The sequence below is a fragment of the Lonchura striata genome, chromosome 5 (genome assembly GCF_046129695.1).
Source record: "Lonchura striata isolate bLonStr1 chromosome 5, bLonStr1.mat, whole genome shotgun sequence".
Taxonomy (NCBI): domain Eukaryota; kingdom Metazoa; phylum Chordata; class Aves; order Passeriformes; family Estrildidae; genus Lonchura; species Lonchura striata.
The window spans coordinates 45,431,464-45,456,900 of NC_134607.1; the positions used below are offsets into that span (position 1 = coordinate 45,431,464).

General features: G+C 38.3%; 1 protein-coding gene across 5 annotated transcripts in view; it reads right to left on the reverse strand.

Annotated features, from left to right (window-relative positions):
• Nucleotides 1-14,235: 14,235 nt before the first annotated feature.
• ZFC3H1 (zinc finger C3H1-type containing) overlaps nt 14,236-25,437 on the reverse strand; it is a 41,445-nt gene continuing 30,243 nt past the window's right edge. For all 5 annotated transcript variants that reach the window (XM_021528970.2, XM_021528969.2, XM_021528967.2 and 2 more), the window contains exons 25-35: nt 24,651-24,756; nt 24,371-24,569; nt 23,805-23,899; nt 22,809-22,919; nt 20,505-20,609; nt 20,251-20,416; nt 19,483-19,583; nt 18,299-18,400; nt 17,666-17,705; nt 15,213-15,275; nt 14,236-15,087 (exon numbers count right to left, since the gene is read on the reverse strand). In XM_021528970.2, the coding sequence (XP_021384645.2) occupies nt 14,974-15,087; nt 15,213-15,275; nt 17,666-17,705; nt 18,299-18,400; nt 19,483-19,583; nt 20,251-20,416; nt 20,505-20,609; nt 22,809-22,919; nt 23,805-23,899; nt 24,371-24,569; nt 24,651-24,756 (1,202 nt within the window). In that variant the 3' untranslated portion in view covers nt 14,236-14,973. The remainder of the gene's footprint in view (nt 15,088-15,212; nt 15,276-17,665; nt 17,706-18,298; nt 18,401-19,482; nt 19,584-20,250; nt 20,417-20,504; nt 20,610-22,808; nt 22,920-23,804; nt 23,900-24,370; nt 24,570-24,650; nt 24,757-25,437) is intronic.

A 25,437-nucleotide genomic window follows, 5' to 3' on the forward strand; every position in this document is an offset into this window, starting at 1 on the left:
GGTGGACATGCAGCTTCAGTCTCTTCCCCCAAAAGAGGGGAGAATATCCCTGACTAATCTGGTGATCTTAAATGGAGACCAGCCACTTGTGCAGTCCTTGCTGTTGTTGCTGCTCTGTATTTGCTTCCTATCTGTGTGATGTACATGTACTATACAGTAGTAGTGACCTATATATACTAGACAGCAAGAAAGCTGCTACCATATAAAGTACCAAACTCCAGATCATCTGCAACAGGAATTTCAGTTTGTCAGGGGCACCACTTTTTTCCTGTTACTGTTGTGTAAAACTATAATAAAAATATCATAATAAGACATTTCTCTGTCATAGTTTAGGTTGCTATATGAAAGGTAAGATGTGGAAAATTTCATTGATTGATCACTTATGAAGGGTTCAAATAATTTAAAATGTAGCTAAAGTAATGTTTTCCTTAGGAAAACACTGGAAGACAAGGTAGTGGAGACAGAAGAGAAAGAACATGGATGCAAAAAGCTAACAATATAAAAACAGAATCACAACAGCAGCAGCAGCAGTGTCAAAATTCTTTCCAGATCCATGAAGCACAGTAATTGTGCTCAGGTGCTGCAGAAGACAGCTCTCAAACTCCAGGAGAGCTGTACTGCTTCCACCAGCAAGGGAGGGACCAGGATCTCCACCAGGTATAATAAGCACCTCATGTTCTCTTTCATTAACATGTGCCAAACAAGGGATAAGTCTGTCCTTCTGCAACAATGTTACTGTGAAAAATAATGTGAAGCTTAGCCTAGAAAACTGATTGATCTCTTTATATGTCCTTGAACAGAATCCCAGCTACATGTGATTAGAAATTTTAAAGGAAAATGCAAATTTACCCATGCTAATATATAAAGCAGAAGAGATTCCATGTGTTATACCTAACCCCAGCAAATATACTGGAAAGAAAAGGCAGTATCAACATTAGGAACATCTTGTTCATATAATGAAAATCACAGACTTGTGCTCCAGTGACTCTGGAGACATAGGAAACGTGAGTATGTTCTCTCCATAAAAAAATTTGTTGTGACATTTTCAAAATTATCTAAAGCTCCAATCTCAGTCATAAGAAAAAACAAACATTAAGAATATTCCTCTTGAAAGCTGGCCCATAACCAGTCTTTCTAAAAAACTTACCCACAGACAAAGAGTCCACTTAAAATCCCTATTTAATTTTTTCACAGGTGGCAACTTGTCACCTTTACTTCCACTTGTCAAGTAAAATATATGCTTTGTTTACAAGAGGAAAACTGTCCATCTGTGAATCTACATACTTCCGCTAAGTTTTATACATGCACATACCAGAGTCTTCTGCAGGCAGCCTTGAAGGTCTCAGGACTCCAAAACTAATTCTTGAAGCAAGTTTCAAACTTCTTCTGCATCTGGTGTCATTCTCTATATGCAGTCTCTGTTTTGACAGGTGTCTGCAGTTATTAATTTGGTTCCATACATAACAGCTTCTCAGGACTATCTATAGAAGTCACTGCAGTTATTATCAGCATTTTCCATTCATAAGCTAACCTATTCCTGGAGGAAGGAGCTCTCCCAGCCTTCTAAGAAGAAAGTAATAGGGGAGATTTTTCTACTCAAAACAGGTGTTTCTTCTTTTATAGGAAGTGCCACAGCTCTCTGGGAAGTCCTTCTAGGTCTCTTTACTGGTTGGCTATGAAAATGAATTTATCCCAGTATACTGATAATCCTACTAATTGTTGGAATTTCCCATGAGTTTTTTGTTAGGGGAGTTTTGCTGGGGTTTGTGGTTTTTCTGTGTTTTTTAGTAGGTTTGGACAACAGGACATATTCTGGAAAAGCCTCTACTCCCCTGGATACCCAGTCCTGCTCAACCTGGCCACCCAGGAGGCCTTCTCCATCCTGTTCTGGAGGACTTGGAGAGCTAAAGACACCAAGTCCTAGGGCATTGAAGAATATGTCTCTAAGGGACAGTGACATTGTTGCTGAGCTGAAATACGTCAATAAAGCACGCAGGATGGAAGCTAGGAACACTGACAGCAGGGTTTGGCATATATTCATTACCACAAAGACAAGGAGTTAATGTGCTCTGCCAAGAGAAAAATACACTTTCATTTGGTAGGGAGGTAAAGTCACAACAGACTGGAAACTGTAGGATCTCCATGGATCAAAATACCTGTGCAATTACCTTAGAACAAATAGAGACTTCATATCAGAAAAATATTCTTTTGGAGTTTTCTTCAGAGAAAGTGCCCAAGCTCTCCAGTGAGAGGTTTCTGTCTGTGCAATGAGTGGTGCCAAAATATCTGCCTCAGGAAATGCCACCTCTGGAATTGAAAGCAGCCTCTGTGGCTTCCTGAAAAAAGCCACTTTACAACTGAAAGTCATGAGCCCTCCTTGTTCTGGGCTTAAAAGTACCACAAGCAAAGCATTTAACATAAGCTTGCCCATCTCTAAGGGAGCAAACACAGAGAGGTTGTATAGAGATTGAGTTTCTTTTTGTGGGGAAAAAAAAACCAAAAAAAAACACAAGAAAAGAGCTTTGAAGATGCTGGAGCAAAAGCACTTAAAAATCCCAGTCATCAAGTTTCTCATTCAAAAAAGCAGCTAAGAGGAACCAAAATGACAGTGGGCAGACTGTGTATGGCCCTATGCTGGACACAGGGGAGGATTGTACTATACCTTTTATTTGTATTACAGAAATGGTAGAAAACAAAACAATAAATAATTGTGTTTTATTGGGTTCATCAAGTCTTAAGTTTGGTGAACTGACAGACTATTCAAAATTCAAATAGCTTTACACTTATATTCACTCCACTTAAATAGGAATAGGTAATACCAGCTTGGACAGAAATTAAATACAGGTCAAAGTAAAATAACAGTATTTATAATTTAGTTTCTATCCCTGAATACTGCTTTTCTACCTACAAAAACTGATTGGCTTTGCCTTGAAAAAAATTATCTCTCTTGACACTATTCTTTATACAAGACTGTGGGTGTATGTTAACTGAGGGTGTATGTAGGACTTTCCAGGTCTTTAAGCAATTTCCCCCCACCCCCCAGAGGATTTAACAGCAATAAGAAATCAATTTTGTGAGCCATAAATGAACTGTTTTCAGTATCAAATTCTCTCTACTTTTATTATTATATGTGTTAGGAGAGCACTTTGGAGCTTTGGTCTCAGACCAGTATCTGACTGCTCTAAGCACTACAAAAGCACAAAAAGAAAAATCCTAGTTGGAAGCTCTCAGAGATATATCCTGAACACAAGTGAGTATAAAGAGAAAGCAGAAAAATGGGTTAAAAGGCCACAGGCCTTTGCAGTGTAGAATTCAGAAGCTTTCCAAGGAATTTCTTCACTTCAGTGGATTTCAGCAAATGTTTATTCCCATTGCACAGTGGAATTTCTCACGTTTGTAGGCAGCGAACTACAGCATATTCCTAAAAATTGTTGCTTTATGGTAGAGGGAAGCACTTCTCATCAAATCTGGGCCCTCATAAATAAAACATTAGGTCTATTTTTTTTTTATATATAAGACAAACAATAGAGCTATTGTCCACTAAGTAACATTCTTACACCAAGAGCCTTTCATAATGACAGCAGCACCTTAAAAGTGGTTTCATCTATGAAGGATCAAATATCTTTGTTTTCTATTAACATAGTTCTCTTTCCCAGTAGAGCACAGAACATTTCTGATAATGGCACTCTTATTACAATAATTAGAAAAAGATTGTTCAGCTCTGTTTCCCCCTTAGAGCTCCCTGGCAAATTTCTCCTTTTGTGTCATTCAGATTTTCTACCCCAAATACTTCTGTCATAAGGAAAAAATTTTAAAGTTTCACTTTTTATGGCTCAGAAGTTTAGGCTGCCAGTGTGATGTTAACCAGCCATTAAAATATTCAGAAGAAGGATCCAGACTAAAAAGTAAGCCATCACCTTCTAAAAATAATGTATTTTTAAAATGTGAGTAAAATTTTCAATAAATGTCATAGATGTTTTAATAAGGTAGCAGAAACATGCTCTGGCTTTATTTGCAAGGGAGACATGAGAAAACACTTCAGGAAAAGTTCCTCTAAGGGATTTGAGGGTGTAATATGACCAGAAGCAGAATTCGCAGGACAGATGACAGACAGTGGAAGATACTTGCTAAGAGAGTATTCCCAGACATACTATTGGAAGCTTAGATTTCTTAGTTTGTGTTGCTCTGCAATACTCAGCCTTTTGCCTCTTGCATCAGGGATGCAGCTCTGAGGTCACAGCCCTAACTGCTTGGACAGAGAACGGCAGCCTTTTTTTGCCAGGCACTTAGTGCCACCATGTGCCCACACGTGCCTCACTGCCGCTGGGAAACATTCCTTTACAGTTTCTGATTCAGCGAGTCCTCCCTTTTCTGAAAGGCTCAGAGGGACAATTTGAGAAAACTCCCCGTGCAGATTTGAGGAAGCCTCTGCTGCCTTGGTGGTGGTGGAGATGGACAAAAGGCTGCCAATAGAAGCCCTTCAGCCTCCATGGTTTTCCAGTCTGAAACAGCATCCTTGATCAGCAAGGTGGTTGCAAGTCACAGCAAAACCTTTCACATGCAGAAGAGGAACAATCAAAGAATAGATCAACTGATAAACTCATCAAAGAACTCCAGCGTTATAAGAGAAAAGCATCTCATCAGCATCCTCATCATCATGAGGAAAATTACATCGGGAAAGTCAAAGGCAAAGAAAACAGACCCCAGCCAAGCAGATCTGGGAAAACAGTGGCTAAGAAATCATGTGCAGAAGACTCCCATGTCCATACAGAAGAATGGTCAGGAAATCAAGGAAATTATTGACACTGTTATTTATATCTATGTATTTATTATTTTATGAAAGGCCATATTCTTGTTTTCTTCAGCTATCTAAAAAGGTAAGCTTTAAATCTAGGGTACTTGGAAGGCTGAAGATAGGACAGGGATGACCTGAATCTATCGATGTGTTACAGTTCATGATTCCAAAATCATACAGCAGGTGGGACATTAGAAAGTGTGCTGGAGAAGCCAAGGAGATGGTCAATACTGCAACTGACTTTGCTCCATGTGCACAACCTAAATGCTTGCAGTGGTGGGCACATCACAGTAAGGACATATGACCACTCCTCAAAAGCAGAAATGTCTTAGAAAGTACCTCCATCTGCACACATTTGACTGCTCAGTCAGGTTGGAATCTCCAAATGGAGATTGGAATTGCCATCACCACCACCACAGTTTCTATAGGTTTATGGAAAAATAATAATTGTATTAAGAAAGTATCCCCTCTTTCACCCTATGTAACTGTTTAAATACTTGTTCTTTAAACACTACAGTCCTGGGAAGATTGACATGCTAGCTCAGAGGAAGAGATGTGGGCTGCACTGCAGAGCTTCAGCAGAAAGACCACTTGGGCAGTGCCTGCAGCCCAGCTGCTACCTCCAGCAAAAGGCATCAGGATCCCTTCTTCAGCATTTTGGGTACTCAAGATTTCCAGGGTCCCATTCCATCCAGCAAAAAGCCAGGAGGCTTGTACTTGGTTCTGTGAGCTCCTCTGGCTCCAGAGTCCCAGCACACAACCTGCCACCTGCCTCTAGACATGGCAGCTATTGCTGGACTATGAATTAAACTGTCTGGGGATTTTGTCTGCCCTCAAAGCATCATCCAGGTGTAGCTACACACACTCACTCCAATCCCTCTTTCCTCTAAAGCAGAATGGTCTTGTCCATAAACCATCTGAGGAACAGTGTCTGATCTACACATTAAAGCACCATACACAACTGGGACGGGTGCTGTGTGGGCCCAAACCACATCAGGGAGCCTGCTAACAGCAGGCTGAACTATTAGCCTCAGCTTATGTCTGTGTCTTGCCTAATCACATTAATACAACCAATGTTTCTGGATTTTCTGGCCCAAATCCAATGGTTCAGAGGGATGGAGTCCGGGATGTAGGTTTAGTATTCTATCAGTGTGTCCAGCAGAACTGGATGCAGTATATCCAATGAAACTAGGTGTTTTTCTTGACTTTGCTTAAAGACTTTCCTGTCCACTCCATTGTCCAGTTGCCTGCAATCTAGGAAACACAAAACCCAGTGCTGGATTAGGCCCAGTCATCAAGCCTCATCAGTGTGTGCTTTGTAACTGGGTTAAGGCTTCTTCTATGGATGATAGTGCAGCCATTTCTACATCATACAGGTGAGGACTTCCACTACATCAAAAATCAGTGTTCAGTACATGGAGTGAGCTCAGGTCCTGGCATCATACCTGCATGTTCTGTGCCCCTCTAAGTGCTAGCTGAGAAAGCCAGGCTGAAACAGTTTTTACTGCTCATTTCCACAAAAGCTTTTCATTACATAAAGCCTCTGCACTGCTTAGTAGAATTGGGCAGAAAAAGAGGCAGAAAGACACACAGAAAAATAATCAATCTTAACCTTTGATCTCAGTTCATCTGATAAAGCCCTGGCACAAGGCCTTAAAAAATAACTCAATATAGAACTCTGGAAGGATTATGCTGAACAAATTATAAAAGCACATGCTTTATTTTCATTGGCATTTTACAGACCCTGACCCTCTCATATGCTGATTTCAGACAAAAACACTTACTTTTTGCCTCCCAGATGAATTTCACTGATCATTTTCCTATCATAGAATTATAAAGGCACATACATTATACATTGTGTGGCATCCAGAAATCCATCAGATTATGCTGAGGCTTTACAGCCAGAAAACATATGGAAGCAGGAGCTCCTACTTACAGAGTCAAAACTACTCCACTGAGCTGGTGCACAAGCATCACATGCTAGTCCTCCTTGGCATTTCTCAGCTGAAGCAAACAGATGCTCTTTAAAACCAAGTTCTTTGCAGTCTGAACAGGATTGTTACCCATAATTCAGTCTTTGGCGTTATCCAAGTCCCTTACATTTGGCTTCTGAAAACACAGCATTGTAGTTCTGCTACAGAACTTGGTCTTGCTATGCACCATCTCCTGCCTCCATCACGCAACCCTCTGCACAGACTGCATGGCAGTCTTTACACATAGCCTCAGCTATTTTCTTTTGTGCTAATAGGTTTTTTTAACCATGTAGTTTGTCCTCTGAGAGAGTCTTAGTTGATCCTCTCTCAATCACTTTAGAAATGACAGTATCATACCTGTAATTGTACAGTTTGGAGCCACAGCCCTTTTGAAAGCATTTTTCAGTCTTCTTGGTATGTCAGGTGATGTAAAGAATGTACTGCCACTCTTTCCTGCTGAACCGACAAGATTATTTGAAGTTTGACTTTTCTTCACTGTACAGAGTTTTGAATAATGTAACTCATGGTGTTAATCTTTCTACTCAAATCCATCCAATCTATCCTGGCAGAGAAAGGTGCCTTAAGGTCCCTTCTAGAAGACAAAGGAAATTCACAGAATGTTTCAATGTCCTGATTTTGGCTGGGGTAGTTAATTTCCTTCCTAGTAGTTGTGTTTTGGATGTAGTATGAGAGTAATGTTGGTAACACACTGGTGTTTTGGCTGTTGCCATGTAATGCTTATAAAAAGTCAAGGACTTTTCAGCTTCTCATGGTCAGCCAGGACAGCTGACCCAAACTGGTCAAATGGATATTCCAGACCCTATGGTGTCATGCTGAACAATAGAACTGTAACTGGTCAGGGTAAGGGAATCCCTGCTCAAGGATGGGCTAGGCATCAATCAGTGGGTGATGAGCAACTACACTGTACATCACTAGGAGCTTGGGTGGGGGGTTTTGGGGCAAGTGGGTTATTTTTGTTTTCTCCCTTTTAATTACAACTGTCATTGTAATTGTTAGCATATTATTTTTTATTTTAATTATTAAAGTTTGTGTGTTCCTAAACTTCAACTGTTCTTACACCAACCCATGCATTTTACCTCTTCCTGATTCTCCTCTCCTTTGCACCAGGGAGGGAGGGGGTGTGAGTGAGCAGGTGTGTGGTACTGAGTTGCTGGCGAGTGTTAATCCATGACAGTCCATTTTTTTTGGTGCCTGACATGGGGCAATGAAGAGTTGAGATAACAACAAATACAATTATAGCATGTCAGAACAAACCTGTTATAAACATTCATTATTAAGTCACTGATCACAATGTTGATTTACTTGCTCCCAGAGCTGTTATGCTTGCTATCTGAATTGCATCATGTTGTACTTTAATGCTGGTGTATGATATGACAGAATTGCTGGTTATGAAACTAATCCGTTATTTGTACTCGGCTCTGCTGTCATCTATGTACTTTGTGAACCATCCATTGGAAACTATACTATGTATCTCCTACCTTTTCTCCTCAAGAGAGCCAATCCATGGGAGAGACATCTCCACTCATCTTCCCTTCACCTCCAGGTTAGTTACTACAGCTCTTGCAAATTTCAAATATCCTTGGGATATTCAAACCAGCACGGTTTTATTCCTGTGTCTCCTCTGACTGTGTTCCAGGTCTTGTTGAACAACTGCTTAAGAAAACCACCCAGAGATCTGCACTGAGATTGGACGGGTGTGTGGGACAATGTGGGCAAGTGCCTAGGACAGTGGATACCTCCAGCATTTTGGAACTTCTCCCTGAACAAGTGCAGGATCCAGAAAAACTAGAAAAATACTTGGAAAAAGGATGTCCTCAGCCTGGCAATCCAGAGAGACACAAATGACTGCAAAATGCTGGGTCCTGGCCTACTGAGCCCAGCTCAACACTATTCAGGATCCTCAAAGGAAAAGAATCTCCCTGGATTTGATGACAAAGTGACAGGCACTGCAGCTGCTCCAACCCTGGCCCCAGGCCCTGCAGCTGACCCAGAGCACCAAGCCCTGCCAGAATCAGTCACCCCTTCTCACCAGAAGAAATGCATACAAGAGAGCTTGTTTAGCAAAGGAGAACAAAGCAGCACCATCACAAGAGCAGGAGGAAGAGGTGGAACAAGAGGGAACCACTCAATCCCTATCCCTGAGAGAGCTGTGGGATATGCAAAAAGATTTCAGCTATCACCCAGGTGAGCAGGTGATCACCTGACTGCTTGGATGCTGGGGAACAGGGCTAGGAGCCTGGAATTAGAGGCTAGGGAGACCAAGCAGCTGGGATCACCTTCTAAACTCTAGAACACCTGCAATGTATTGATGATGTCATCACATGAGGCACTAAGCCACAGAATATTTTGAGAATGGAAGGACAACACTAAAAACTATTATTAAACATTCTTATCTCAACCCATGGAATTTACCTTCTTTTCCATTTTTCTGCCCAAAACAACGGGGAATGGAGCAGTATTAGCAAATGGCTGTGTGGTACTTGGTTGTTGATTAGGGTTAAACTACAACACAGAGGGCGAAGAAAGCCTCAGGAAGGAAAGGTGACAGCTGATGTGATTACAGAAAGTAGGTGCTGAAAATATATGGGCTATTTCCACATCACAAAAAATCACAACTAAAACTTTTTCTTGCAAGCTAGTAGAAGCAGTTCTGTCTTCCTACTCATGCTGTATTAACCCTAGTCAATACAAGAGAAAACATCACTGCCCTCAAGACCCATTCTTCAAAGTTCCTCAATCACCTTTCCTCAGCCAGTTTTCTCAAACTGACCAGAAAACCTAACTCCAAGTGTCACAAATGAAAGCCAGATTGACAGCCATGAAAATGAATAGAGACAGAAATCAATAATTATTATCTCATGGAGGAGTTTCTCACAGATCACCTGTGGCCATCGCACGCTGTGGCAGCACTGAGAAATTACTCAAATCATTACCTTTCCCACAGATAAAGAGTTTTTCCCAGCTGACTCAGAAGCAAGTCACTCACATAATTTCACTGTATTTTCTGTGGTACTTTCTGCTAGATCAAAACTTCCTGACTGCACTGAAAGGCTTCTTCCCGTTTAATCTTTGTCAACATTTTACTGAGCCATCACACAGTCACTGCTGCCAGTACCCCAGGTGCAGTAGTGCAGACTTTATGGTGGCATTTTATGCTCCTATTAACAGAGAACAAACAGACATATTGGTAATTCATTGCTAACAGCTTTACAAAGTTTAAGTTTCAGTTACAGGCCATACTCTGCTTTATCTGCTACTCTGGTGGGACAATAACAAATAGTTGTATGCAATAAAAGAGAAAAGCAGCAGTTAACGTTTATCTCCTCTTTTAAGCTAAATTTTGATCTTGGGCTCCTTGCAAACATTAAGCCACCTTACAGATAAAGATAAGCTGACACTCCTGCTCTGGTCTGGGAAACAAACTTTTTCTGCTCTCACCTCCTTTTTGACTGCTCCTTAAAACGCATGCTTCCCAGTCTCAGGTGAAATAGCAGTCACATAAGGACACAGTGTAGACTCCCCAGGTAAGATGCAGCTCACTGCCCTGTAATTCCGAATGACATGTAACGGGATGAGAACTGAAATCACCCATTGAGGAGGAAAGGGCTTAGTCAAGGTCTGACCAGCACAAGGAGAGATTCAGGCTCCCCAGGAAAGGGGTGGAAGCGTTCAAGAAAATGAATGGACCTGGCACTGGTTTAGTGGGCATGACGGTATGACGGCAAAGGTTGAACTTGATTTTACAGATCTTTTCCAACCTTAACAATTCAATGTGAGCTCTCTGGAGCCTCACAGAACATTTATAGCAAAATCCAATAGAAAAGGGAACCAAGGAAAAGCACCCTATCTTTCATTATCAACACAATCTTACCTTGGTTATATTGTGAAATTGGATCCAAGCATCCAGTTAGACACAGTATACATGTAGGACAGCAGCACAGGCCAGTGAATGTATGGGGGTTTGGGCTGAACTGGGCTCTTCTGGGAAGCTGCAGGATGTGGAAGTGCTCACAGCCCCTTTTCACATGGCTCATCTGAAGATTATGTGAATTTATGTTTGGTGGGATATTGTCACTATGCAAAATTAGCTACCCCTTTGAGTAGTAGTCACTGAGTAGAAGTACAGGTGCACAAGGAATACATCTGAAGGATTTTGAAAGCAAGCCTGTCCTACACCTTCCCCTCTCAGAGATGAAGCAATGTCTCACCTGCTGCACAAGAGCAACATAACCTCCTTAGTCTTCTCAATTTAAACCATCCATTTTTCTGTTTCTGACAATCACCTTAACAAAAATTTACATTAAATGAATTTTTAAAACCCTAAAATATAACTTTCATCCAGAATTAATGAAGTCAGGCAGGAAGTCTCTATCAGTAACTGCAATAAGTGCACTGACTATATAAAACAAAAGGTACAGTGGGGGAACACCTCAATAAAAACTTTAAAGACACTATGAAGTCCATAGGTAGTTCTTCAGCTCCTGTATATTCTAAGGATAGTATTTACAAACTCAGACAAGGGCAAAATATCACAAGCTCACAGCTCTGCCACAGCCAGCGATGGTCAGAAAGGACCAACACCACTGGCCTGGCCCTGTGCTTTTTGCCTTTGACTAAGAACTAGGGAGGAAGGTGAGGTTGATAATATAAAGGTGGTGAAAACACACAGATTTATGTACACCAGGAACATGACAGCATCACAAAATCACTGAAGCTGGAAGGGATCTCCGGAAATCACCTGCTCCATACCCCCACTCAAGCAGGGACATCTAGAGCCAGTTGTCCAGAACCACAGCCAGGCAGCTTTTTAATGTTCCCACTATCTCTCTGGCCACCTGTGCCAATGCTCAGTCACTTTCACAGTTAAAAACTGTCTCCTGACATTCACCCAAAACCTCCCACATTTCAGTTTATGTCAAATGGTTCTAGCCCTGCCACTGGGCACCGCTAAGAAGAGCTTAAGAGCTTGGTTCTTTACATCCGCCTTTTGTACACATTGGCAAGCTCTTCCCAAGATGTCCAGGCTAAAAAGTCCCAGCTCCTGCAGCCTTCCTACCTATGTAGCATGTTCATCCATTATTTATCTGAGTGGCCACTCAGTGGGCTCTCTTCAGTAACTCCAAACCGCTTTTGAACTAGGAAGACAGACTAGGATGCATGGCTGCAGGAATGGCTTTGCCAGTGCAGATGAGAAAAATCACCTGCCTGGACCTGCTGGCCACGTTTTACCTAATGGAGTACAGGAGAGGGGTAATGGCCTTTGCCACAGCTGAATATATGTAAGAGCACCAGCTGTCCCATGGGAACTAGCAAGCACTAAAATAACCAATACTGAATGAAATCAGTAGTTTCAGTGTAGATCTACATGAAGATAAACAAAACAAATACTAATTTCCATTTATTCTTCCTAATAAATGCAGCTGAATGTTTTGCTCATACTGATGTGCCTTTGCAAGAGCCAGAAAATTAAAAATATATTGGGAGTAGTTTGGTCCAGTACTATTTAAGATCTACACTTTATTTCCAGAGACTTAAATACCAAGCAATCAATCCAACCTTCATAAAGTAGCTGTTCTGAGCACAGAACAAGTAGCAGCATAACTTTAGTGTACAAATTACTGTGCTTTCCCCTTATTTTCCCTCTTAAACAGCTAGTAGTTTTGCTTGATTGACTGGAATTATCCTTTATTTACAGATCTTCACCACCATTGCCTTTAATCAGAAATTGCTTGTAGAACAGAAGTTCTTAGGAAAGATCACTGATTTGAAAGACTAGTATGTAGATGAAATGAATACCCTTGGCAAATTTAACACTTCCTGGTAAATAATTAATGAAGTTTTGCAAATGATAACTAGAAATCCCGTAGCTTCTGGAACAGAAAGCCCTGTTACTAGAATATCAGAGCCTGGATAGGATTCTATGCTAAGTGCAGATCTGTGGAAGTACTAATTCTTTCCCAGAACTTCTACATTACCCAGCAGTGCATTTTTCTTCTTTGTTAAAAAAAAAAAAACAAAAAAGGTTGGCACTGCTCTGAAGACCACACAGCTTCTTCATACTTTTTCATTTCAGTTTCTAAATTAACAATTCCTATTACAATTAGTCACTTTTATATATACATCAAGCAAGATTGGGTCAAAAGGCCACATGCATCAACCGTAAGTATTTTAATCAGAACAATATGGATTAAGACCAATGGAGATCATTGGCTTCCCCTTCCCTACCTCAAGTACTCTGAGAAGCCATTAAGGCAGAGTATACATGATCAATCCCTGTTGAAAATGTAAAGCTTAATGTCTCCTTTATAAAGATCTTCTGCTATAAAGTCACTATACAGTAAGGCAAGAAAGGTCACAAAATAACAGCCCTATTGAGACTAAGGTAAGGGTTGCACAGAGCAGCATTACAAGTGCTCTAGCCCTTGACATCTTTTCCATTTTTAACAGTGGAATAGACAAAATGCTATCCTGCTAAAAAAAAAAAAAAAAACTGCTGCAGAAAAAAATCAACTGCTTATCTGGAAAATTTTAAAGACAAACTATGAAAAAATATTTAGCTAATCTATGTAAGACAGCATTCATCAAACTTAAGGAGATTTTCAGTAGAAAAATTGAATACCTCATTTGTGTGGAGTGTGCCACACTATATAAAGTGTGAAAAAAAAAAAAAAAAAAAACAGGACACCACCCTACTCCATTAAAGAACAGGTTTGAGTCAGTTTTTGAATACTGGTTGTGTAGTCTGCAGGAAAACTTGGCCATTAAACTGAGTACTTGAAGTTTTATACTTAAGCATGAATTATAAAATTAAGTATGAGCTGTTTAAAAGGACTTAAGGTGCAGAAACACTCTCCATTCACCTGGACAAAAACTAGTACTTCCCATTTTTTCCTCCTTTAAGAGAGCTGTTTCATGTTCAGCTTCAGATAAAGTAAGGTGTTTGGCAGTTACTGGAAACAATATGTCAAACCACTTTGCCTCATTCTCTACCATGAAGAGACTACTTTGCCTCATTCTCTACTCCTTTACTGGCATCTTAATGAAACACCTATGTAACAGGTACTACAGCCACCTTTTGATACGACTTGGCACATATTTCATCTCTCTCTACAGTGTACATCTGTCAACTTCAGAAAGTGGGTCTCATTTCATTAAGGGCAAAAGAGAATATAAAATGTGTTTTCCTTTAGTGAAGTGGTATTATTAATAGGAATAGTTGTATAGTTGTTATGGGACAAACAACTGTATACCTGAGGCAAGGGGATAAAAACCCCCAAGGGGGACAGTTATTCTATATCTGCAATGGGCAGCTCAACCACATTTGCTTATCTCTTGATCAAAATAACAAAAGACAGATATTTTTTTTAAGGTCAGCTTGTATTGAAAATATCTCTGTAAAAACACCTGTAATAGTGCAAGGTAGTACCAAAACAAAACAGATAAATATTTTTCTTTAAACTGTTAAACTTTATTATAAATTAAAATTTCTTTACAAAAAATTGCACATAATTGACCACTCTTAGGCTCTGATGCACTGGCATTTTGCAAAAGTTTCTTTAATCTTCAAGTTTAATAGTCTCTGCCATGAGTCCAATGCAGAAAAGGGCAGTAAGCAACCCTCTTAGAGCCTTCAAGTGCAAGAAGCATACTTGTGGCCACGGCAGTTACACTTTCCTTAAGAGCGGCTGCTTTTGTTTTAAATCCTGTAATGAAAAAGTCTCAAAAAAGGTTTAAAAAAGGAAAAAACCCAAAATGGACTAGTTGCTTTTTACTGTAAACACAGCCCAGTAAATTAATCCCAAACACAGATCTCTCAGGCATCAGCGAGAGTGTCAAGTGAATCAGGAACAGCAAAACAAAGAAAACAGTAAATAAAATGAAAACATAAAAAAATAAAGTCTGTCATTTTGATTAACTATACTTACGTAGATGACGTTATGAGAATCTGGCAGGGCCCAGAAGCAAGGCCAGACAGGGAGTTCATGTTTCCAGAGGAAGGTCATGTTAATTGTTTCCACGTTCAAGGAAAGCAGACTGGAGACTTGATATGCTCAGCAATACTCATCTGCCTTACATAGATCTTAGGGCATGGATCAGCCTGAAGAATCATTCAACTGATTTTGGCATTTTATAGGACTTATGGCTGACCATACCCAGCGTTCAGAGATTCTTGTTTTCTGTTCTCTAAGTGTTTAAATTTAAAAGCTCATCTAGGCTGACTCCAACCTCTTGGCACTTGGAAACTAGTTTTCTCAGGTTATCAGTTTTACCTCCTCCTGATGCTTCAAACAAGAGTTGCTGAAAGAGATGGGGAAGCAGATATAAGATTTAGCCAGAGCCTGAGCATCACCACATCTATGGATATGGGATATGCAGAGAATTTATATGAAACCTCAAATTTAATCATAAGGAGAAAACATTACATCTTTCCACAGTGTTGCACATAGAGGTAACTTCTGAAGGGCTCTCTGATATAAATGATGGACCTGTAAAACAAAGGCAAGTATTAAAAGTCAGCACAATTTCATGCAGTCAAAATGAATTATCTGAAGCACAAAAATCTCTTGCAATAATTTTTAAAATGGTTTTGAAGTCAAGCATTCAACTGGTACTAAAAGCAAAGGCAGGTTTATGTCTGACCTTAATTCTGACCCTTGTATGAATGTGATTAGTTACATGAGGACCTGCTATTTTTCTTCACAAGATTCTTGCCTCATTCATTGCACAGGATGGAACATATTCAGGGAATGAAGCAGCTTACTAAGTATTTCTTTCACCACTCAATACGTAGTCTTAAGTCTTGTTTATTGCATATCATCACAATCCTACAATGAAAATAACTGTTTCATGGGCTTTTTGCCTTCAGCAACTATCTATGCTTCAACAATTAGTGCAAGTCTCTGCAACTCTCAAAAAAAAAAATCGTTTTACTATTTTATGGTTCAAAACAGGGGACCAAAATATTTAATACTAGTACTTACTCAAGTGTCCTTCAACTACTGGTATCTTAAGTCCCAACTTCAGAGTCACTAGGGGAGGTATTTGTTGGCATTTTAAATATTTGTACATATTTTCATATTCTTTTAACAAACCTTTACATGACCTCTGAAGGAAATGACAGGTTCTCCAGAAACAGGAAATCCAGAATCTGTATCACAATTCCATTTTAAACCAATATCCTACTTGTTTACTAGAAAATCCACTTATCTGGAACAATCACTGATTTGTATAAACAGTTTTAAGTGCTCACTACATCTTAGACCAAGACCCCCACAAATCCCAACTGCACTGTGTGACTACTTAAGTCATTTTACCATATACAGTATAATAAGTGAGGTGGTTGCAGAAGAAAACCACAAGATTTCTTCTGGGTGTAATCCAGCTACAGTGTTTCACATATACCTTCATTTTAATTGGTTCATTTATTTTAAGGGCCCTCTTTTTATGCATTTGACATATATTTTTCTAACCAAACAAATCAGAGCTCTTTTCAGTTACCAGTCTTACTACAGGCAGTGTTTTAAGATGTAGTCCATCTAATACAATGACTGAAGCAGGGATCTGTGACTAATTATAGATTACACCAAACCATCAACACAGAGACAGAATTAAGGTTGAATAGGCAATCCAGCCTTTGATATCTCCTGACTTTGAGCTATTTGATCTAACAAACAAAGTAATTCTGCTTAGGGGATGTTCTTAAACATTCTAGGAGACCATAGAAAAGAAAAGAAAACATTTCATATACAAGTCTAACAACAGCCATGCTACCCTTTATATATCAGTTACTGCTTTAATACTGATTCAGAAGACCTCTGACAAAAAAGAAGGATGCCAAGAATAAGTCACTACAAGGTGACACAAAACCAGATACAGCAGAGAAGTAGCTCAAATACCACAACCAAAAGATGAATCACAAATCCAGAGCTTCATGACAGCCCCCACCCTCAAATACACAGCATCTTTTCACAGGTGGAAGAGTATTTTGAAGGTGACAGCAACAATACCAGGAATATTTGAAAAGTGATGCAGTTGCTGTGCCAAAAAACCTCTTTTGTGTTTCTACACAGTGATATTTCCCTACTCTAAGTACTAATAAATAAACTTACTATTTTGGAAAAAAGGGAACTGAACTCTTGTGTGTGGTCAGGAACTATGGAAACTCTTTTCATACACTAGTTTGGCAGACCCACCCTTCCGAACTACTTCACAGAATCGAAGAATGGTTCAGGTTGGAAGGGATCTTACAGATCCTCTAGATAAACCCCTTGCCATGGGCAGAGACATCTTCCACTCAACTATACCATGTTGCTCAAAACCCCACCCAGTCTGGCCTAGAAACCTCATCCCTGGAAGCAATCTACAACTTCTCTGGGCAACCTGTTCATGTCTCACCACCTCAAAATAATGCTGGTTTTTCTAATATCCAGCTAAACCTCCTCCCAGTTTGAAGCTATTTCCTCTCACCCTAGTATGACATGCCCTTACAAAAAGTTTCTCTCCAGCTCTCTTGTCCACTTCTAAAGACAGTCATTAGCATCTTCCAGCATAAGTCTTGCTTTCCTCTGCTAGAACTTAAAATACAACAAAATCCTCCAGGTAACAAACAAAATAATAAAAAAAAAGAATACAGCCTTCCCAGGCTGGGAAAGACACACAGAAAGAGCATGCACTCATTATATAATCCATTCTAACTCAATTGTCAAAAACATTTCTCACACTTGAGGCACATGTTTTGGTGTCTATAAACAAAGAGTATTTCAACTAACTAGAAATCTTGGATTTATGAGACTACCATTGCTTTGGATAAAGCCAAGAAATAAGAAGTGTTTCAGAATTTCATAATTACTCATTTTAGTACACTGTGTTGACTTACTTCTCTTTGTCCCATTAGAAAGCATTCGGCAGCAATGGCTCTGAGGAAAAGAAATATATAAAAACATTTATTCTTGAATTATTTTAAATGCCATTAATGGCAGAATACTGACTGTGGAATGGAATTACTAATTCCTTGAGAAGAAACTAACTTCCAATGAGGTTAATCTATTGTGAAAAGATAAAAATTACCATTTTTTAAAAACAACCTTACATGAGCAAGACATTTCAGTGGTTCCCCATTATGAACAAACACTGAAGAAAAAGATCAGTTCAGCATCACTGGATAATGGAGAATACTGCTATTGTGATATATAAAGGGGAGGGGTAGAGAGGGGGAGACAGAAGTCAATAGTTGAATTTTAAAAGGCAACTTGTAAATACATAATTCATATTTATCTGCATAATATCAATTCACTTATGTTTGCCCAAGAGGGAAATTTCATTTCTCATTTTAAAGAAGTGACAGTATCTCTGTCTGCGGTAATGAAGTTACTCTCAAAATAATAAACTAATGAAAGAGAAGCTTCAAGTACAAGCCCAATTAGAAGGACATTTCAGATTTACCTTTGTGAAGTAAACCTTACAAACAAAAGCAATAGCTATGAAAACAGATGTATGACTGTTGCATTACATTTTCCAGATGGCCAGGCATGTTGGGATATTATATGTAAACATCTTGGCTTGTAGTTTCAGAATCTGAATATTGCTCTCCTCCCAGTATCGCAGAAGCAGTCTGTAAAAGGCATTCATGAGAAAGGACCAGTGCTCTAATCACTTGGAACAGAAAAGCTATCCAAAGATACAAACACATTACACAAAATATATTATACCTAATCTGACTCAAGAGTTTCAAGTAGGAAAAAGCCCAAGCCACCATATACAATATTGATTTGATCATGCTCTCAGAACAAAACAAGATACACTTTTAGAGAATAACTAAGTGTGAAATCAGAGATAAAACATGATCTTGTCATATTACGAGTGGATTCACTTTTAGCATGCACAAGGTAACTGCACATTTGAAAAGAGACAAATTAGTTTGATAGTAATGGGGCTAGGAATAACAATCAATCAGTTCTGCTCACCCATTTCATGCAGTATCAACACTGTCTAAGGGAGCTGCATGTTCCATCTAGACAGAATCGCAACTTGGTTTAAAATGAAGCTATTCAACTTCATGTGCCAAAGGCAGGTGTGTCACACTCTCCCCATGCCCACAACCACACCTAAGCCTTGCTTTGAGTTCCTTGTTGATGATGAACGGTGTTTTGGGACTTCTCAGTATTACTGAAATATTCATGCATTCAGTCCACCTGAACACAGTGAAACATGGAGTCTACTCCTGGCAGAACACATTCTGAAACACTGTTGAAGAGCCAGTGTAATGCTTACATTAACTGGTTGTTTCCAATCAGATTTTCTTTAAAATATGTCAAATTAAGCCTTAAGATAGCACACTTATAGACTAGTATATCCATTATCTGTTCTGAAGCTATACATGTAATGGATCATCAAGTAGCAACAAGATTTTAATATATATCTCATGTTTCTCTACCCACTTGAAATTTTGACCATTTGAAGTCATCATGTACAATGCAGAGTTAATTTCTGTATACTTATAACCTGTCTGTAGATAGAACAGAACATGGTCAAATCTAAGATTGAGATGACGTCAGAAGGCACAATATGCCTCAAGCAACATGCAATAATAGAGGAAGTTTTACTTCTGTAGTATAAAGCAAATCATGCATATCTTGCACAAAAAAACAATAGTTATGTTAACTGCTTGCCTTAATTAAAAGTATTTACACATACCTCAGTGCAAGTCCAGGATTAGTAGGCATGGTAGAACAAAACCGTTCCAAAGTTTTGGAATGTTGAGATTTTGGAATGCAGCTCAAATAAAAAAGAATTACCTGTAGAATTTGAATTATAAACATTAATCCACTTTGTAGTCTTATTTTGCTAAGAATAATGGTATGAAAACTATGAACACTATGACTAAAATGAGTTGCCACCTTCAAACCATATCCCTCAAGAGTACATAAATCAATTTGTATAATATGAATTCAGTGTCAAGTTGCTAGCACCACCTATTTCAGTCCTTCTAGCCTGCATTTAGTGCGTAAAGATAAATGCAATGCTTGCTAGCAAAATGGGACCCAAGACTTTTCTAAGCTTTATTCTGTCCAAGTGCTCAACTTTTTCCTCCTATTTCTTCTGTTTCTCAACCATTATAATTTCTATGATCAGAACTGCTTCCATCTGCCAGTGGTATAGCTCTACAGAATCCTCTTGTGTGACCATATCTTCCTTCCCTTATATATTTTCTCTTTTATCTGTAAAAAGATAATTTTTCATTACCATGTCAAAGTTTCTGTTTGCATTACAGGACCTTTCTTTAAAAAGGTACTGCTAGATACTTTTCTGTTCAAAACACTACTACACTCAGACACTTCCTTCTTTTTTTAGCTCTCTGTGTACACATACCAGTGCTGTACCTGAACAAATAGATTACAGGTACCCACTAACAGGTCATCAGCCTCTTTGTTTAACTAAAACTGCTCACAGACACATTTTTACCTTATTATGAAACTCATAATTGGTCCAATAATCAGCAGTACTAAATGGAATTGGATATTGTGTGGGGACTGTCACCAGACATCTGTTCACTAGATCAGTAAAAAGCTTGAATTCTTGTACTTTGTTGCTGGATTCAACAACTTTGCTATTGAGAAAAACAAGGTAACTGGAAGAAAAAAAAAAGAAAAAAGATGGTTCTGGTAGTGTTCATTTAATAGTTGAGATTAATTAGCTTTCTCCCCTTAAGAACTTACTCCAACCAAATGTTCTGAACAGTTTCTTGCTGCATCACTGCCCCCAGAGCTGCTTCAAAAGCATCCAGTGCTTCACCAACACTTGCATGAAGTGACTGGCACAAGCTGTTTAAAATAAAAAGATAAAAACTATTGCGTGTCATAATGAATACATGTAATTACACATTCAGAGAAATACACAATTAAGAATTTCTCATTCCCAGATGTAACAAAAAACCAGCGTTTTCAGTTTAACTATATCATGGATTAATTTATCAGTTAATTTATTAGAATGGGTAAGTCCCAAAAGCAAGTAACAAGGAATAATAAAACAACCATGAAGTTCGAATGCAACTCTTAAAAGTAAATATTACTTTTAAGTAAAAATTGTCTTCTACTCTTGTAAAGTACCCTTCACTAATACTAGTAGGAATGCTCTAATTGCTACAGAATGGAGACAAGTTTTGAGTTTCCACTGCCAGAACAATACATTTTGAAGTCCAATTAAAACCACTTGAGAAATAGTATCAGTCTCTGGCAACAAAGTTAGTATTTTGAAACAAATATTACCAGGATCTGGGGTAGAAACATACTGATTGTGTCAGAGGAGAAAAAAACTTGACAAGAAAGGTCAAAGCCCCCCTGTAATTTTCTTCAACAGTTTTTCAAAGAAACATTCAGACCAACACACAAAGACAGGAGCAGACACATTCTTAGATCCAGACACGGTGAAAATTCTCTATTTCAAAGTGTAACATGAGAATGAAAAAAAGACTTGCAGGAAGTAATCGGGGGCAGGGGGAATCTAACAACCTCATAAAGAAGGAGTATGCAGAAATATATAAAGATATGGCTGACCTTGCTACTGAGCTCTCCTGACTAAAGTTACATAATGAGTGGGTGATTCTACTGCTTTCCCCAGGAATTAAATAAATCACCTACTTGCTACTCTTTCTAAAATAGTGTGTGTATACATTTGTGTATAAAAACACATAGGTGTGCACACACAAATAATCTTTCCAAGTAAAACATTGTTTCAAGACCTTTAAGGCTTTGTGGATTTCAATTATTTTAAATTGGTAAAAGTGAACTTTCATGTCTTTTGTCCTCCATACCTGAAGAAAGGTAATGTAGATACACAGGCCTAAGTACCTAGACACTTAACTGCAGCAAAACTCAAACAGAGAAACACTCTATTAGCTCTGAAAGTAATTTAGGTCCTTATTTCAAGAACAGTTATTTTCCCTCCTAGAAGCAGGTGCTAAAATACAGGAGAATCTGAGCTTAAGTAAGTGTACCTTAAGAATAAATGGTGACCTCAAGTGTCTTAGTACCAATACTTCTACTGTGTAAGTGCCGAACCCAAAACTGAACTTTTCAAGAAGTATTTTGTTAAATTCTAAAGTATTTAAGCTGATAGTAATAGACAACACAAAAAAAATCCCATAATCTTTAAAAATAAGGTTTCATTCAAATTTTCTTGAAAACCATACATTTTACTTGTAAGTTGTCCGCCAATTAAAAACAATAAGCAATAGTGTTGAAGATGTTCTGAGGATTCTCACTCAGTATGTGAAGCAATACTATCCTTGCCATTTTACTTATCTGAAAAGCCAAATAGCTACTTGTGAGGACTGACAAACCCAGACCATGAAATGGTAAACTTCTTAACCAGTGTAAGCCAGCACCTCAGTAACCACAGTTAAGTAACTAGCGTAAGTTACAGACCGATAATAATGTGGTGTCTGGCAATCCTGTATACTGCTGCTATGAATAGGAATGATGGAAGAAATAGGAAAAAAAAAACAAAATAAAAAAGACTGTGTATACATGACAAAGACATGTTCCTTTACAACCTCTTCTGGAGGAATATGTCACCCTCCTGCATTACTTTACTGTGGAGCTTCTCCATGAATAGCAGAACAGTAAGTCAGAGCTGGGGAGATCAGGACTAAAGAGAATGGAAACTTCTATAAAGAAAAGCTATTGTAACATAAAGACAAGAAAAATACTACTAGCAGCAGCAACCTAAACCAAAAGTAAAACAAAAAGCATTTTGAGATGAACACACCTATTACCACTCCTATAGGTCAGCATTCCTCAAAGATTTCTCAAGTGGAAAACTTAAGTTGACATGCAACTCAGTTTCATAAAATTATCTCCATTGTGCAGCAGGCCAGTAGGTTCTCTTAAGGACTGGCCAATCATTTATTCAGAGAATCCAAAGTGACACACCCTTAGGCAAATAATGAATACTCTGCTTTTGAAAATGCTATTTAGTCAGACACAATAGCTGTTTCTCAGAAATTCCTGGGAAAATCTCACCAGTAGATCTGCCATAGATATGGGATTTGCTGGTTAATAACATCATCTGTAAGATGTTCTTTATAGAGAGGTGATGTAAATTCAATTGGCATTGGAAAATTCAAGAGATATCTACAAGAGAAAAAAGTAGTAGTAAACAAGAATAACCTTCTACATGGAAGAATCCTACCTAGGTGTAACATTCAGTTAAGAAGTCCAGTTCATGAAAACTACTAAAAAAATGCACTTCTCCTAGATTTCAGTTTAATTCTACCCAGATAAAATCTGTACAATAAGCATTTCACAGAAATATAGAATTAATAAAGAAGGCATTCACTCTTTCATTATGTAGAAAGTTAAATGTTGCCTTATATGACAGACTCTGCCCTTCATAACATGCATCAAGTATGCAAACAAACGTAAGCAAGAATAAAATCTAACACCTAACTTAGAGATAAAAACATTTCAAAAGCTCATCTCAATAAGCTTTAGCATGGAAGGCTTTGGCTTTGAAGACCTTCACAGGCATCTGTTTTGACCACAGGGAACTTGCAGACTTCAAAACTTCTGTGTTTCAACTAGGTGCTAAAATTCCAGGGGAAAATCATCAGGCTACATATGAAACCTGTCTTTTCAACAACAATCTAATTAATAACATGCTGGACCTCTTGATGGAGGCCTTTCTCAAGTGCCTAAACAGTTTATTTTAGATATGTAATTTTATGATCCTAGCTTATAAATAAAACCAACTTCGGCATATATATATATATATATGATTGATTTTCATTAACCAAATCCAGATATTCAACATTTTTGTTGTTTTATTTTTGGATACTCATGGCTTTATAAATTAGTGTCTATGCAAAAACAAGTGTAAACCTTATACCAAATCACTATTCACTGAAGTTCTGGCAAAACATGCCATGCTAAACAACAAGAGTTCAAAAGTTCTAGATTATCACGTAATTCAAGAAAATGCCAAGATGGCCAAAACTTAAAATCTTATTCTCAACATACCTTAAGAGATCCATGGGACCATGCTCTTGGCATGTATTCTCAAAGAAAGCTGCCACAAAATCTTGCAACAGTGGAAGAATACTGCTTGACCTTTCCTGTTTTGTAGTTCGGGGTTTGTTATTTTTTAATGAAAAAAAAAAAAAAAAATCAACCTGAATATGGTATGACTAATATAAGCAAAATAAGTAACAAGTGGTGTGTCTATCTCTGCAATGCTCCATTGTCTTCATTTTCTCACAAATGAAGTTTAAATGAGGCAGTCAGCATTAGAAAGAAGCTGAAAAAATATTACAGGTGTACTTTTAATTTCTGTTATTCTTGCTTAAGGATATTACACTGAATTAGAACAACACAAACTATAAATCTATGATTTTATGTAATTGCTAAGATTATCTTTGATCATGTCACTTGTCTTGCCAATTATACTTCTCCTACTTATAGGAAGGTGTACTAGACATTACAAAAATATCCTTAATTTGAATCAATTTTATTAGATTTTTAAACAACAAACTTGAAACTTTGCAGAGCTAGCAGAGCAGCAAGTAAATTTTGAAGTGGAACATTACCTGTGAAACAAGAAATTTACACAATCGATAAAAAATTTCCGCATTCTGAGGATTCTTCTCAAAAGCTCCAATCCACACTTTGTGGGCATTTTCACTCTGCTTCATCTGCAAATACAAGGTGGCCAAACTCTCCAAGAGCTGACAGTTGTTAGGGCAGAGCTCCAATAAAGACCTACAAAGTTCTGCAGCAGACTCCCACCTTAAAAAAAAAGTAAACATTAAGTTTAACAAAAAAAAAAGTGTCGAGTACTTAAGTTAAGAATGTCTTGCAACAACTTACCTTTCAAGAAGTTTCAGCAAAGCTATCATGTTCCTATAGAGAGGAAAGCAGGTAGCTATTCTTTTGTCAGCCTCAAGGCTTTCATCAGTGCATGTTTTGACTGCATCTTCAAAACGAAAGTAAAAAACAAAGCCTTTACATGTCAGTGTCAAAATTATGTGAAGCCTTAACATAATAAAATGTCTCCTTGAACATAAGGAAAACATGTAAGTATGATGCTTCTGAGAGTGCTGTTTCTGCAAATTATTAGTAACAGACAATCAACTTTGGAAAAGCTCTCCTTACTGATCACCACAGTGCAAAGACAAAGCTTTCAGTTTCATCTCTTACTCATTTTAGAAACAGGAAATATCCTACCAATGAAACATTAAAGCAATGTTACAGGCAGAAGTATATCCCTAGATTTAAAACCACATTCCAGGATTTTCAGCATAGCTGCTGAAAGCTATTGAGGCAAAAGCTAATGTAGGATATTCTTTTTCTCCTCAGCATAATAAAAAGTCATCCAACAATGAACATCCCATTCCCATAGCTAGACTGCCTTCACTCACACAGCTGGGCTACTCCATAAATTTTTGACTATTTCAACACTGCATTACCACCAGCAGCATAGGTATTTTCTCAGTGGCAACTAAATACTGCTGCTGGCTAACCACTAAATACTGATATTTATAAATACTATATAACAGTATTTGTCTGCTACTATGAAGCCTATGTCTGGCAGCACCACCATAAGCTAAAAACTCAATTTCTTCTACTATCTTCGTTTTTCATTTTAAAAAAATTA